The following is a 15079-nucleotide window of genomic DNA, read 5'->3' on the forward strand; positions in this document are numbered from 1 at the left end:
TATTAGGAGCACATCTGAATTTTCTGTCAAAAATAAATGGGTTTCCATCAATGTTTTGAAATATTTATAATTAGAATTTGCCTATATCTGTTTTCTGTTAGTGGACTTGGATTAAGATCACAAATAACAAAGCATGTTTCTTAACAGCAGAATTTTTAAACACTTAACCTACCTTTAAGGAGAACAGATGGAAAGGAGTCCTAAGTAAAAAGGTATAGAGGGGAAGGGGGAAGTCTAGACATAAGTAATCCTGAGTTAGTGACCTCATAAAGGGCTTTCAGCGGGTGAAAAGATGAGTTCGGAAGGGAGCCGATACGTACCAATCTCGTCACCTGCAAATTTAAAATTACAGCTGTATCCCTACATGTGCACTTCGCCACTCGTAAATTTAAAACTAACGGCACGTGTATCCCCACATTTTCTCGATCTTGTCGATTATCAATTTGAGCCGCTAATACGGGCATAGATTTATTTGTTGAGGCGAACAAATAAACGAACGTTCTGTGTATTGATAAGACTACTGAATCCCAGATGCCCCAGGCGCCCACATGGGATAACCAGATGCTTACAAAGCACATTCAATTCTGTGGCAAGTGTTATTCAACTCGTTTTCAAATGGCGACACTCACAAAAGCTTGCGCCCGTTTACATTATAAGAAATACGAAAATCCAACAATTAACACAATTCCGGGGATAGAAAGAGGCCAAAACACCTCCGTTTTCCAAACGCACCGGAATCGCACGGCTCAACAGACTTGCGGTAATTTAGTCCGAACGCCCCGGACCCGAGAGGCAAAATAAACAGCCAATCAGATATGGACTTTCTTTTTCTTATTCCTATTGGGCTATAAAGTGTCAATCGACGTGGGCGGGCTCTTAGCCTATAACCAGCCAATGGGCATTCTTTTATAGCGGAAATGCCTCTAGTCCTGTAGTTCTTGAGCGCTATCTATGGTTCCACTACAGAACAACGCTAAGAGATCGTCGACCCTAGGGATAGGAAGTGACGTAAGGATGGCGGTGGGGCGCGAGGTTTCAAGATGGCGGTGGTTAAGTGGTTGACCGAGAGGCAGAGGTGAAGGCCCCTACGAAGTGAAAGGGGCCCGGAATCGCCCCCTCCCGGCTTCTCGCCGTCCTGGGAGCCCAGCAGTGCTGTGAGTACATGGGATTGCTTTACTCCGCTTTTTCATCTCTCTGGTCCATTCCTAGGGCCCGCGCGGTTGCCCTGGGGACATCAGGCCCCTTTACCCGGCCCTTCCTCTTCCCAGTTGGGATCTCCCGAGCCGCAGACTGGAGGATTCCTGGGCCTGGCGTCGGGTAGCATCCAGCGGCTACGTGGTTACTTCGCCAGGTGGGTTATTGCCGCTTCCTAAGCACGTAGAGCGGTTGCTTCAGGTTGACGTCTTGTACCTCGAGTCCAGTATCAACCGTCGCTATGGTTTCGGCAGTTGCTGCTGTTGCTTCCTTTGGTGGACCTGGACCCCGTCCCTTGAAGCCTCTTTGACTTTTTTATAATTCCCCACGGCTTTTCGGCCTGATTTCTCAATCGCCTCCACTTTTAGCTTTTAGGCAGAAAAGTTGTGTAGACTAAGGCTCCACGATTTTCTGTAAAAATTCTGTAATTCATATCTGCCCTGTGTTCCAGTTGTGGGAGAAGAGGGTCAAAATATGAGCCTGAGGTTTAAATGAGAAAGGAAAACACAACAGATATAGGTACTCGAAGGTATAAGAACTTGTACCATTGTGCAGGTTCCCCCATTATCCACTTTATATTCTCCCGCCCCTTCCCCAGGCCCCCAGTTTTTCTGAGAAGGGGACACTTAATATGGTAAAATAATTGCCACTGGAACAACTGTGAAACATCTAGCAGAAATAGGAGCAGTTGAACACTTGGTGAAACGTATTAACTGGTCTGACAAAATTAATGGGGCAAAGGGAAGGTAATCAATCCTATTATCTGCCCCAAAATTTGCCCTTTGATCTTCCCTTTCCCACTCTTTAAAAGTGTCTACTTTCAAAAAGAAAGCTAATTTGTCAGTCTTTATTTTTGGAAAGACTACGTTTCCCAAAGTAAAGCTTCATTTTGGCGGGGGGCGGGGGTAAAAGAGAAAAAAATTATGTCAGTGGCACACCCCTGTAATCCCAGTGGCTCAGGAGGCTGAGACAGGAAGATAGTTCAAAACGAGCCTCAGCAACCTCGAGGTGCTAAGCAACTCAGACCCTGTCTCTAAATAAAATACACAATAGAGCTGGAGATGTGGCTCAGTGGTTGAAGGTCCCTGAGTTAATCCCCGGTACCAAAAAAAAGTTGTGATTTTAAAAATATTTTCCTTAAACACAGGTATTACTTTTAATTACCTTAAAAAATATAAATCCGGAGTCAAGTAGATTCCAGTAAGAAACATATATCTCAGCGGAGAAGTCTTTGAGATTTCTGTTAATATAATACAATATTGATTTTGGATATTTACATTTTTGGTTATATTTTAAGCTTTTACAAGAGTCAGTTCTATTCAGATTAGAATTAAATCTAAAGTGAATGGGCTTAAATTAATGAGTTTTTATGTCTCAGGAAATATATAGCACATATGTCAAGAAAAAAAGTGGAGAGGGGCAAGGGGAAGATACTGTCTTTAAGCCTAGATTCATTGCCCCCATTTTTCCTTTTTATTCTTTTACCCTACATGTAAATAAAGGAAGAATGTGACAGCTTTTGTTTGTGATTTGTGTCATGTTGTTAGCACATTTCTAGTTGATTTTTTTTCAGTTGACAATGTTGTTATTTATACAGAAAGTGTTAATAAGTTAATGATAAAGTAATCTTCAGACTCCTTACCTTTCTAAAGAATACTAGAGATGTAATTTTTTTGTGGTCAAGAAAGTTGAGGCCATCTTTCTTGGGTACTAAAGTCAAAACTAAGAAAAGATCACAGTCTCACAAAATTCATGATCAAAGCGAAGTTTCTTTCCAGAGATAGGAACACTAAAAAGGAGGAAATGTTATCAATATAGGAAAGATAATCTATTTCTTTGTCTTTACAGGTTTGTTTATTTTTTTTTAAATGAATAAGTGAACCATACATATTGTCAACATGGGACGGAGATCAACATCATCCACCAAGAGTGGAAAATTTATGAACCCTACAGACCAAGCCCGTAAGTGTCTATCAGTGTGGAATGAAGTAGAGGATATTAAAAATTGCAGTTAATAAGGAACCTGTTTCATTGTGACTTATTTATAAGATCAGTGATAGGAGGAGGAAATTGTATGAAATCATCTAGTTCTTGTGGGCACATGATTAAAAATTTAAATTTGCCAATAAATTTCTACCCATATTGACTTGACAAAGTAGAATTGGCTTAAGACCTTTATGTATTCAGAGGAGTTTTGAACCAATTAGGTTTTACCAGCTCTTATTTAGTATTTATGGTAACTTTTTGTTAAGATTCATAATTGTTTTCTAAGAAACTTAATGTCCTGAAATTTTGGGTTGCCATGATTAGTGAGCTTTTCTCAATAAGATTTAAAAATTGTATCTTCTCTCCCTCTTTCCCTTTTAAGGAAAGGAAGCCCGGAAGAGAGAATTAAAAAAGGTATGACTTCAGAAGCATCTTGAATAGCTATAAGTGATTTTTGACACATCTTTTGAGATAAGTAGATTTCAGAATAACATTTCCAGTTTCCTGCCAGAAAAAAAATGCTTTATCCTTTTGATAAAAACCATAAAATTTACTAACCAAGATTTGTTTATTAAACTGCAGATAAATTCATGATTATTTATGATGTCATTGTTTATTATCTTTCCCAATAAGTTGAAAATGTTTTTGACAATTTTTTTTTTTGGTACCAAGGATTGAACCCATGGGCATTCTACCACTGAGCCACATACCCAGCTCTATTTTGTATTTTATTTAGAAACAGGGTCTCAGTTGGTTAGGGCCTCACTAAGTTGCTGAGGCTGGCTTTAAACTCATTCTTCTCCTGTCTCGGCCTCCCAAGCCACTGGGATTACAGGCATGTGCCACTGTGCCCAGCAATAATTCTTTTTTTACTGCTTATCAAAACATAATGGCTTTGTTAAAAGCTACTAGATTAGTGAATGGAAATAAATGTGATGCCAGATAGCTTGTAGTGAAGTACTTCAGCAGAATAGGAAGTGTATCATGTTTTAACACATTGAGGGCACTTAGTTTTTTTTTAATATTTATTTTTTAGAAGTAGTTGAACACAATACCATTATTTTATTTATTTTTATGTGATGCTGAGGATCGAACCCAAGGCCTCAAATGTGCTAGACGAGCACTCTAGAGCTGAGCCACAACCCCAACTCCGAGGGCACTTTGATTTTTAATAATTTCCAATTGTGGGTTTTTTTTTTTTTTTTATGGGTTACTAATAATCTTGCAAAGCTTTTTCCTATGATTTTTTTGATTAAGCTGCAACATTTGTTTTAAGAAAAGTCTTTCTGTTGTGTAACTACTAAAGATCTCACAAAGTTAAAAGCAGTATTTGTCTTAAAAAGCACAACTTTTTTACTAAAGTCTTAACATTTTTAAGAGCAAAAAAAATAGCATTGAAATAAGTGATCAGAAAACAAGGAGAAATTTTAAATTCTGTTTAAATGGATTCTTGAAATAAAAACTCATGGATGTTCAGTTTCTTAACATTTTGCTTTTCTTTTGTTTTTCTAAGAACAAAAAACAGCGTATGATGGTACGAGCTGCAGTTTTGAAGATGAAAGACCCCAAACAGATTATCCGGGACATGGAGAAATTGGATGAAATGGGTAAGAATTTATAAAAAGTCAAGATTTTATAGCAGCTACAGTTGTCTGATACACACAGAAAAGCAGGTAATGAGTAAAGCAGCATAAGCCTAAGAAAAACAGAACAAAATGATGTCATTTAACACAGATTTAGTTTTAGTGTTAGGGAGATGATATAGAGAGATGGAGTAGGGACTGTTGCAAACTGGAGATCCCATATCTTAAAAACAAGAGGGTAGCCATTATTTAGCTTAAGCTAATTGTGGTTATACAGTAACAAAAGTCCAGTTGGACCAGCTAATTTTTCAAGAGAAGACAAATCTGGTTTATGAAATCACCTTGGAGTTTTATTGTCTGTGACATTTGGTTTTTAATGTTGACAATTAACCGTATAAAATCTAAATATAGGCAATTATGAATATAAGGCAGTTTCCCCTTTTTTTCAATAAGAATATTCAAAGGATAGTTGACCGATTGGTAAGAATGTAGAAAAGCAATAAGATGCTCCTCAACTTATGATGGGTTCACGTCCCAATAAACCATTGGGTATTTTAATGTAATCCCATTTTATTATTGGAGCTTTGTTAAAAGGTAATTAATGTCATCATTCACCAGATGACAAAGTTAAAGATCAGAGAATTAAATTTTTAAAAATCAAGATTTCACAATTAAATGAAGGACCAGTGTAGACTATAAACCCAGATCTGTCTAGTAAAAACTGCTGTAGAAGGTTTTCAGCATAGAGGAGTATAAATTGATTTCTATTATAGCGAAATGATATCTGAGAAATGAAAGTGAAGTTAATGGCCATCTAAAATGGGTGGAATTTTAGACTAGGGGTATAGCTCAGAGACAGAGCATGTGCTTAACATGCACAAGACCGTGAGTTTGATTCTCAGCACCAAAAAATTAAAAATGTGAATTTTAAAAATATTATAGTTCATCGAATAAATTGAAGAGTATGATTGTCTGTATTCAATTTTTTTCCAGAAGGTTTTTATTAAATTTTATAATCTATGAATACCTAAATGATATAACCCTTTGTTTATGATTCATAATCTTTTTTTCTTTCAGAGTTTAACCCAGTGCAGCAACCACAGTTAAATGAGAAAGTACTGAAAGATAAACGTAAAAAGCTGCGTGAAACTTTTGAACGTATTCTGCGACTTTATGAAAAAGAGAATCCAGATATTTACAAAGAATTGAGAAAGCTAGAAGTAGAATATGAACAGAAGAGGGCTCAACTTAGCCAATATTTTGATGCTGTCAAGGTAATCAATTTCTCTGGAGGAAGAAGCTAAAATGTTGTACTGAAGTTTGATCTAAAACTTTAGAGGGAGAATTAATCATTTTTAAACCTCTTCATATTAGTTTTTTACAAAACTAAACATAAACTTACTTTTTGAGCCAGAAAATCTAATCCTCTTATATTTATAGAAATCAATTTGCTTGCCAACACAATAATAGCCAAAAAAACTGGAAATAGACTAGGTCCATAAATAATGATAATGAATAATCAAACTCTAAAATACAATGGAATATACTTAGCAATATTGGAATTTTTACTTAGCAACAGAAAGGAATGATCTACTAATACACAGAATAACCCAGGATAAAGAAAGTTTTTTAAAAGAACCTGGATAAATTTCAAAAGCATGATGAGGTTCTTTTATAGTTATTATTTCATTTGTATGAAATTCTAGCACAGGCAATACTAATCTATGGAGGAAAAACAGTGTTCACCTTGTTTGCCATAGGATGGAGTTTGAGATTGATCAGAAAGGAGTATGAAACATATGCATTTGTCAAATCTTATTGAATTAGTACCTTTCACTGTAAATTTTACTTTTAAAATTGGGAGGTGGGACTAAATGGTATAATTTTTGTAAAGTTAGGTTTGGGGGGCTTCATTTTTTTGCAGATAAGGCAACATGGTTACCTACAGATAATGTAGGGTAGAAACTCAACAAAGCCAAACTAAGTTTAGAACCCAAGCTCTACCACTGGGTATATACCACTTGCTAATTGACATATATTATTGTCTAGAATGTTAAATAGGGTAGCTTTGTTACGCTGTTTACCCTGTTAGTGTTAATAGTTGAACTTCTCTAAACAGCAGCTATTTCATATCCATAAATAATTAGCTGATAATAAAGGGGAAGAAAAAAAAGCCACCAACTTTGTGCTCTTTCAGAGAAAGAGATAAAATACTTCAGTTCTTTTTATTTTTTATTTTATTTTATTTTTTTAGTTGTAGGTGGACACAGTACCTTTATTTTTTATGTGGTGCTGAGAATCAAACCCAGTTCCTTACATGAGCTAGGCAAGCACTGTCCCACTAAGCTACAATGCTAGCCCAATATTTGAGTTCTTTAACACAAGCTTTGGAAGTACTGAAGCTTTTGGTTCTTGTTTTTTCATGATATTTATTTAAGTTGGAAAACAAATTGAGGCTATGAAACAGCAGACATGAAATTTTGATACTGAATTTGTGGATTAGTTTCCTCTTCTACTATTGGAATTTTCTGTGTTTCAGAATGCTCAGCATGTGGAAGTAGAGAGTATTCCTTTGCCAGATATGCCGCATGCTCCTTCCAACATCTTGATCCAGGACATTCCACTTCCTGGTGCCCAGCCACCCTCCATCCTAAAGAAGACCTCAGCCTATGGGTATGGAAGCAGTTACCATAAACAGAGCACTCATTAAAAGCACCATTTGAGTGTGGAGTGCCAAAATTTATGCAGTGAGAAATAAAAGATGATGTGAGTGTCATCAGTGTATTGTTTGATTAAGTGTGAATTCCATTTTGTGATACTACCAAATTTTCCTTACAGACCCCCAACTCGTGCAGTTTCTATCCTTCCTCTTCTTGGACATGGTGTTCCACGTTTGCCCCCTGGCAGAAAACCTCCTGGCCCTCCACCTGGTCCACCTCCTCCCCAAGTCATGCAGATGTATGGCCGTAAAGTGGGCTTTGCTCTAGATCTTCCCCCTCGTAGGCGAGATGAAGACATGTTGTATAGTCCAGAACTTGGTAAGGAGTGACTAACTATTCTTTAACTTCTATGACTTTTTCACCATTGTGTTTCATGCTGTTCCTATTTAACATGTTGTTGACCACTCTTAGAACCCTTAAGTTCTGTCTACATGCCAATGTGTGTTCACATGGTTAAATCATAGGATCTACCCAAATAAAGGCATCATACTATATCTAAAGAGGTCCCACTCTTCCTTTTTGTGTATGTGTGCTAGGGATTGAACTCAGGGCCTTATACATGCAAGGCAAGCACTCTGCCAACTGAGTTCTACCCCCAACCTGAGATGTCACACTCTAACAATACCTACTTCCCTTTCAGCTGTATTGTCATCAGTTTTGAACATCATTGTATAATCTCTGATTGTGTAGTTATATAAGCATGATTAATTCTAAATAGGATGTATTTTCAAATTTGAACCTTTAAAAAAAAACTTAAATGACCAAAAATAAGAAGTATTGAAAACTATTACCTAATAAGAATAATGTTAGACTGTATGAATGTCTGAGATTATATGCAGAATTTTTATCTAAGCAATTAAGTTATATTCTGAGGTACATAGCATAATTTTCTGTTTCTGGGACGATGTAGTGGACATCTAATCATGGTACTTGTTGCTTGCTTTTTTTTCCTTTTCAGCTCAACGGGGTCATGATGATGATGTGTCCAGTACTAGTGAAGATGATGGCTATCCTGAGGACATGGATCAGGATAAGCACGATGACAGTAGTGATGACAGTGACACTGACAGATCGGATGGAGAAAGTGAGGGGGATGAATATGTGCACCGTGATGATAGTGAGAGAGACAATAATGAAGAAAAAAAGTCAGGTATGTACAGATGAACATTCTATATTATTGATCAATAAATGGCACACAGCTAAAGTTCCTAAGATCATAAAATTATGTTCATTTTTATACTCCCACCCCCTACCCCCACTCCGTACATGCACTTTTTGATGGTAGTGCTAGGGATTGAAACCAAGGAACTCTACCACTGAATTACACAGCCTTAGCACTTTTTAATTTTTGAGTCAGGGTCTTAATTAAATTGCTTTGGCTAGCTTTGAATTTGTGATCCTCCTTGCCTCAGCCTACCTATATAAATATTTTAAAAATTTTTGACATGCAATAGTATGTCAATAGTATTTAACTACATACATTTCTTAAAAGTGTAGTTTTTTGTTTTTTGTTTAAGGTATGAAATCCATTTTGAGGTAAAAAGGTAACTATACAGCAGCATAAAGATATGCTATCATGATATGCTATAGGAAAGGAGAACAACCATATTGTTGTCATTTTAAAATAAGCTTTTTGTGTGAGGGGGTATTGGGTAGGGATTGAACCCGGGGTACTTCTACCACTGAGCTACATCCCCAACCCCCTTTTTTTTATTTTTTTTTTTTTAATTTTTAGTTGTAGACAGGCACAATACCTTTATTTTTATATGGTGTTGAGGATTGAACCCAGTGCCTCATGCATACCTGGCGAGCACTCTACCACTGAGCCACAGCCACAGCCCCCTTTTTTTTATTTTATATTTTTAGATGGGTTCATATTAGTTGCTAAGGCTGGTTTTGAACTCGTAATCTTCCTGCTTTAATTTCCTGAGTCACTGAGAATACAGATGTGCACCACCACTCCTAGCTTAAAATAAGTTTATTTAAATATCTGTTTTGGAATCCCTTTGAATTTTCTATGTTCATGGTATCTTACATGAACCAGGATTATAATTATAATTCAGGTACATTTGTAAGTGGAATGAAGAACCATATTTTATCAAAACATAATAATATATGTTTTTTGTCAAGAAATTTTTATTATAATAGGTACTGAGCAATGCATAAAATACACTAGTTCTATCAAACCTCATTAATTTTGGAGCTACTTTTATGGAATTGTTTTTGTAGCCTATAGCACAGTGTTCTTATACAGTGTTAGTATACAATGCTAATATTATAATGATGACAAATTTTCTCCTGCTGTTTCTTTAAAAATTACAATTACAGGTGGAAAATCTAGTGAAAAAGTGGTACACCTGACGCTGGAAAATAAGAAGATTCTTAGGTGGAAAGATTCTTAGGTGGGAGTTAGTACTAGAAAGTAGAAAACAATTACAACCACAGCTGCTCCCATTTTTTTCTGGAACTATGTGGTGTCTTGCCTTATTTTTCTCTTTTTCTGCCAACCGTTTTTTTCTTATATATGTTCATTAGCACATGTTATGAAAGTAGCTATCCCAACTATGATTTGGTACTCTATCAGCTAATTTTTACTGAGTTTTTATTATAAGCAAGGCATTTTTCTAGTCACTCGGGATACAGGATAAACAAACTAAAGCCCTGCTTTCATGATCCTCCTCAAATGTTTACCAACTCAAAATGCTGCTGCTAGTGTACCCTTAAGTATGATGTATAACAATGTCTAGTGGATAGCCTTTGTCAAGAATTCTGTTTTCTAGTTTAAGTATTTTTTTAAATTGTTTTTTGTATTTCTTCCTTTTTTTGGTCATATGTTTTAAGCATCTATTGGAGTGGCAAGGTGGTTTTTCATTTGTTTCTCTAAGTTGTTTATTGAAGTGAATTCAGTTACTAGCTTTTATACTGTTAAATCATCTTCAATTTCTGGGACCAACCCTGCTTGCTTATGATGTATTTTTCTTGTAAAACTTTTCTGGATTCATTTGCTTGTATGTTATGTTGACCAATAGGTTAGTATTGTTATCAAGGTTATGCTAGCTCCATGACTTGGGTATATTAATTTATATTTTTATAGAAAATTAATGTATTTTATCTGGATGTTCAGTTTTACTGATAAGATGTTGATAATATTCTTTAATTTTTAAAATTTTATGAATCTTAAATCATTATAGCACCATTATATATTAACCACCAGTTAGCATTTTAGTATAGATATCTCTGTGCACTTATATCCTGACAAGTGATGGATTACAGTCAAATGTAGAACGTTACATGATGTTTATTACATGGTGAACATTTACTGAATGTATTATTGATCCCTATCACCCCACTCCCACCCTCCCTTGTCCATTAGGTCTGAGTGTACGATTTGCAGATATGCCTGGAAAATCAAGGAAGAAAAAGAAGAACATGAAGGAGCTGACTCCTCTTCAAGCCATGATGCTTCGAATGGCGGGTAAGGCAGGGAAGGAAAGGTGAATCACTTTTTGGTATTTTCTTATGCCATTTGCTTTGTGTGCATTTTTCTATTTAATATCTCAGCAACTCTGAAGTAAATAGTAAATTTATCCTTCAGAAAAATTTAAGGTTTGAAGGCATTAGGTAGGCTGCCCCAAGTTACATTATTGTTAAATGATTGGGCTCTGTCTTGTCCTCAAATCAGGGTTTATACCACTGTACTACACTAGCAAGGATGAGCAGAAGACTATTATTCTTCCACATCTAAGTAGTTTATTAAAGAAGACTATTTGGTTGTTAATTTTAAGAACATATTTATTCAGTCATTGTCATTCTCTAGGCTGTAAACAATAAAAATGTGTTTTAAAAATTTCTTTCAGGTCAGGAAATCCCAGAGGAAGGACGGGAAGTAGAGGAATTTTCAGAGGATGATGAGGAAGATGATTCTGATGATTCTGAAGCAGAAAAACAATCACAAAAACAGCATAAAGAGGACCCTCATTCTGATGGCACTTCTACTGCTTCTTCACAGCAGCAGGCTCCCCCGCAGTCTGTTCCTCCTTCTCAGATACAAGCACCTCCCATGCCAGGACCACCTCCTCTTGGACCACCACCTGCTCCACCTTTACGACCTCCTGGGCCACCCACGGGCCTTCCTCCTGGACCACCTCCAGGTAAGCACTTAAATGGCGTGAATAAGTATTTAATGAGGTTAAAATGGAATCATTCAAAAAAAAACATACATCATTAATATTGATGTTTTCTTGTTTCCTCTTAATGGAATTCTCTTATGGTATGAAGGATTTGCAAAGGATAAATGCTTGTTCATTTCTAAAGTGTTTTTTGCAACTGTTTTTTAACAACCACCTGTTTTTATCAGAGCTCTTCCTTTTTTAAGGTTCTATTTTGACAGCACAAATTTGTAACTGTGCTTTCTTTAGTATTTTTATTACATATAGTGACCTAATTCCAAATTGATAGCAGGTGGGACTGGGGCACAGTTAGTGCTATCTCATTTTCTTCTTAGGTTATGAATTACTAAGTTATAGGTTTTTTAGATATAGTTATTTCATAGATATAAAGTAATTAGTCTACCAAGTGTTGGCTTAAATGTATGAGATTTGGAACAACATAGAGAACTTCTTGTCTATTTAGAATCTTAGTTCTTCATTCTACAGTCAGTCAATTAAGTTGTCTTAAATAGAGCTAACCTTTTTCTGATTAGTATAAAACAAAATAACTTATCTCACATCATCCTCAGTGGTCTCTGTCTATATCTTATTGAATTTTATACGGTTTGTAAAGCATCTTGCTTATATTATATTATAATTATAATATATTATATTATATTATATTTCCAGCCCAGCAGAGCTCTGACTATTTTTTTTAGTGGTGTTGGGAAATGAAAATAATGATCCATAACAAATCTAACCTTTTTTCTGGTGCCTTATATATGTATTTGTTGAATGAATTGTTTCCACATATTTTCAGTGAGCTTTGTAAGTTATCTAATTTGGAGTTAAAGTAGTTAGTCAAACAATATTTGAATTGCCTTTATACCACAATTATTACTTCATGTAATGTTTGACATTAATTTATCATTTTTCTCTTTTCAGGGGCTCCTCCATTTTTGAGACCTCCTGGAATGCCAGGACTTCGAGGGCCTTTACCACGACTTTTACCTCCAGGACCACCACCAGGCCGACCCCCTGGCCCTCCCCCAGGTCCACCTCCTGGTCTGCCTCCTGGCCCTCCTCCACGGGGACCCCCACCAAGGCTACCTCCCCCTGCACCTCCAGGTGAAGCTTTCAGTTTTCTGTAACAAAAACATTCTACTGTAAATTTTATTTGCTTCTAGATATATTGTCACATTTCACTATATTGCAGTTGTTATTGCCCTAGATTGAAGTAGAGTCCTTCCCGTGGGTATTTGCATTTGCTTCGGCCTATCACTTGAGGGATTTCTCTCAGCCAAAGACCACTTTAGATTTTCTATTTGAGATTTTTCTACTTTTTGATTATAGTTATAATTATGATGTTGTTCCATGTGTCTGCATGAATACAAACTTAAAGCTTAAAATCACAGGGAAGATTTTTTTCCCCTCCCTCTATCCAGCAGCAGAATTATACCTGCAGAGTTCCTTGTGGGCTTGTATTATGTGGCAAATTTTTTTTGTTTTGGGTGGTTTTGGCTTGATTTTTGTTTTGTTTACTACTCTGAATATTCTAGTTTAATATAAAAGTCTCCTTTTGAACAGTTCAGCTTAGGCTTTTAATTTCTTTCTTAGTAGTAGATAGAAAATTATGAGTTTATATAATCAATAGTATCTTAAATTTGATAAAATATGGTACAATATATTCAATCTTAAAAGTGGTATTTGAAAAAAGTTAAAATCTGCAGGTTTGGGTATGACCATTTTATGTCTAAACCATCAGTAGGACTTGAGTTCTTTTTAATGGTAATGGAATTTGATTAGTAACATTCTATCATTCCATGTCCATTTAAAAGCCTGAGTCATATTTTTATTCCCTTCCCACTTAAGTTGCCTTTTATTTTTTTAAAGAGAGAGTGAGAGAAAGAATTTTTTAATATTTATTTTTTAGTTCTCGGCGAACACAACATCTTTGTTTGTATGTGGTGCTGAGGATCAAACCTGGGCTGCACGCATGCCAGGCCAGCGCGCTACCGCTTGAGCCACATCCCCAACCCCTTAAGTTGCCTTTTAAGTAAATAATGCAAGGAACAGCAGCCCCTGACCTTGGCCATCTGCACCATATAGCCAGAATAGCATCTGGGCCATCAGATTTGAAGTAGACTTTGGAACCAGTTGGTATAATCAATTTTGCTCAATATTTTCAAGTAGATCATTAATTAGGAAAACTATAAGTACAGGGGCACAAGAAAGTGAAAGTTGTTTTATTCCTTACTATCAGAATATATTCCTAACTTTCAAATAACAGTTGAGCTTATTTTCAGTAAATTGTTATCTGTTTCAAAAAAAATTGAATCCACCTGTGTTTAGTCATCCTTAATAGCATTTAAATTATATTGGTTCTTGTGTTCATCCTGCCTGTTTTGTTTTGTTGTTTTAGGCATCCCTCCACCTCGCCCTGGCATGATGCGCCCACCTTTGGTGCCTCCACTTGGACCTGCCCCACCTGGGCTTTTCCCACCGGCTCCCTTGCCGAATCCAGGGGTGTTGAGTGCCCCACCCAACTTGATTCAGCGACCCAAGGCGGATGATACAAGTGCAGCCACCATTGAGAAGAAAGCCACAGCAACCATCAGTGCCAAGCCACAGATCACTAATCCCAAGGCAGAGATTACTCGATTTGTGCCCACTGCACTGAGGGTTCGTCGGGAGAATAAAGGGGCTACTGCTACTCCCCAAAGAAAGTCAGAGGATGATTCTGCTGTGCCTCTTGCCAAAGCAGCCCCCAAATCTGGTCCTTCTGTCCCTGTTTCAGTACAAACTAAGGATGATGTTTATGAAGCTTTCATGAAAGAAATGGAAGGGCTGCTGTGACAGCTTTTGATGTCAGAACAGGCTTCTGTTCACTACAGTGGTTCGTGGAGCAAGAGGCTCTTATTAAACTTAGGTGAAAGAGCTACTTCCACTGTCAGGGTATTTTCTAATTTCAGTTCAAGGAAAATCCTAAAATACAGCCTTGTTCAGAGTTTACTGCACATAAGAGGGTATTTCACTCAGAATAGATTGGCTATTGCAGCAATGCTGCTAACATCCATTTCCTTTCACACTACCATCTTCATCCAGTTTCTTCCCCTTCTCCAGTTCTTTGGAAATTTGTGATCAGGGGAGTCTTAGTTACTTATTTGTTTTGACTCTCTTCTTGTGTGCTGTGGGCACTGGAGTAGAGATTTCTGAAAACCCAGTTTATTTCATCTTGCCTTTTGTGTTTGAGTTATTTTTAATATTTTCCTGTAAATATTTTGTAATAATTTTACTTGTAGTGAAATGGGTCACAATGTCATTTCCTAATACAAAGCAGGATATGTGGGAAGAAAATGTACAATTCTTTGATTAAAATTATTTCCCACTGATCTGAACTTTGAGTGTTTCATGGAAAAAAATAAAATAAATGTTCTACACCAAGGTA

At 36.5% G+C, this 15079-nt stretch overlaps 1 protein-coding gene across 3 annotated transcripts; it reads left to right on the forward strand.

Moving 5' to 3' along the window:
* The first annotated feature begins 1010 nt into the window (after positions 1–1010).
* On the forward strand, positions 1011–15079 carry Wbp11 (WW domain binding protein 11). Of its 3 annotated transcripts, none has more exons than XM_078015198.1 (13): positions 1011–1075; positions 1210–1351; positions 3043–3156; positions 3563–3594; positions 4694–4787; positions 5841–6037; positions 7303–7436; positions 7602–7801; positions 8442–8633; positions 10857–10958; positions 11341–11634; positions 12577–12759; positions 14054–15079. In XM_078015198.1, exons 3-13 carry the CDS (start codon positions 3093–3095, stop codon positions 14485–14487), a joined length of 1926 nt encoding a protein of 641 aa, XP_077871324.1. In that variant the 5' UTR covers positions 1011–1075; positions 1210–1351; positions 3043–3092; the 3' UTR covers positions 14488–15079. The 3 variants fall into 3 exon arrangements, with proteins under 3 accessions (XP_077871324.1, XP_077871323.1, XP_005331943.1); XM_078015197.1 differs by having other exon boundaries at positions 1015–1154; positions 1269–1351; XM_005331886.4 differs by lacking the exon at positions 1210–1351 and having other exon boundaries at positions 1015–1154.

Source organism: Ictidomys tridecemlineatus, chromosome 6 (genome assembly GCF_052094955.1).
Source record: "Ictidomys tridecemlineatus isolate mIctTri1 chromosome 6, mIctTri1.hap1, whole genome shotgun sequence".
Taxonomy (NCBI): domain Eukaryota; kingdom Metazoa; phylum Chordata; class Mammalia; order Rodentia; family Sciuridae; genus Ictidomys; species Ictidomys tridecemlineatus.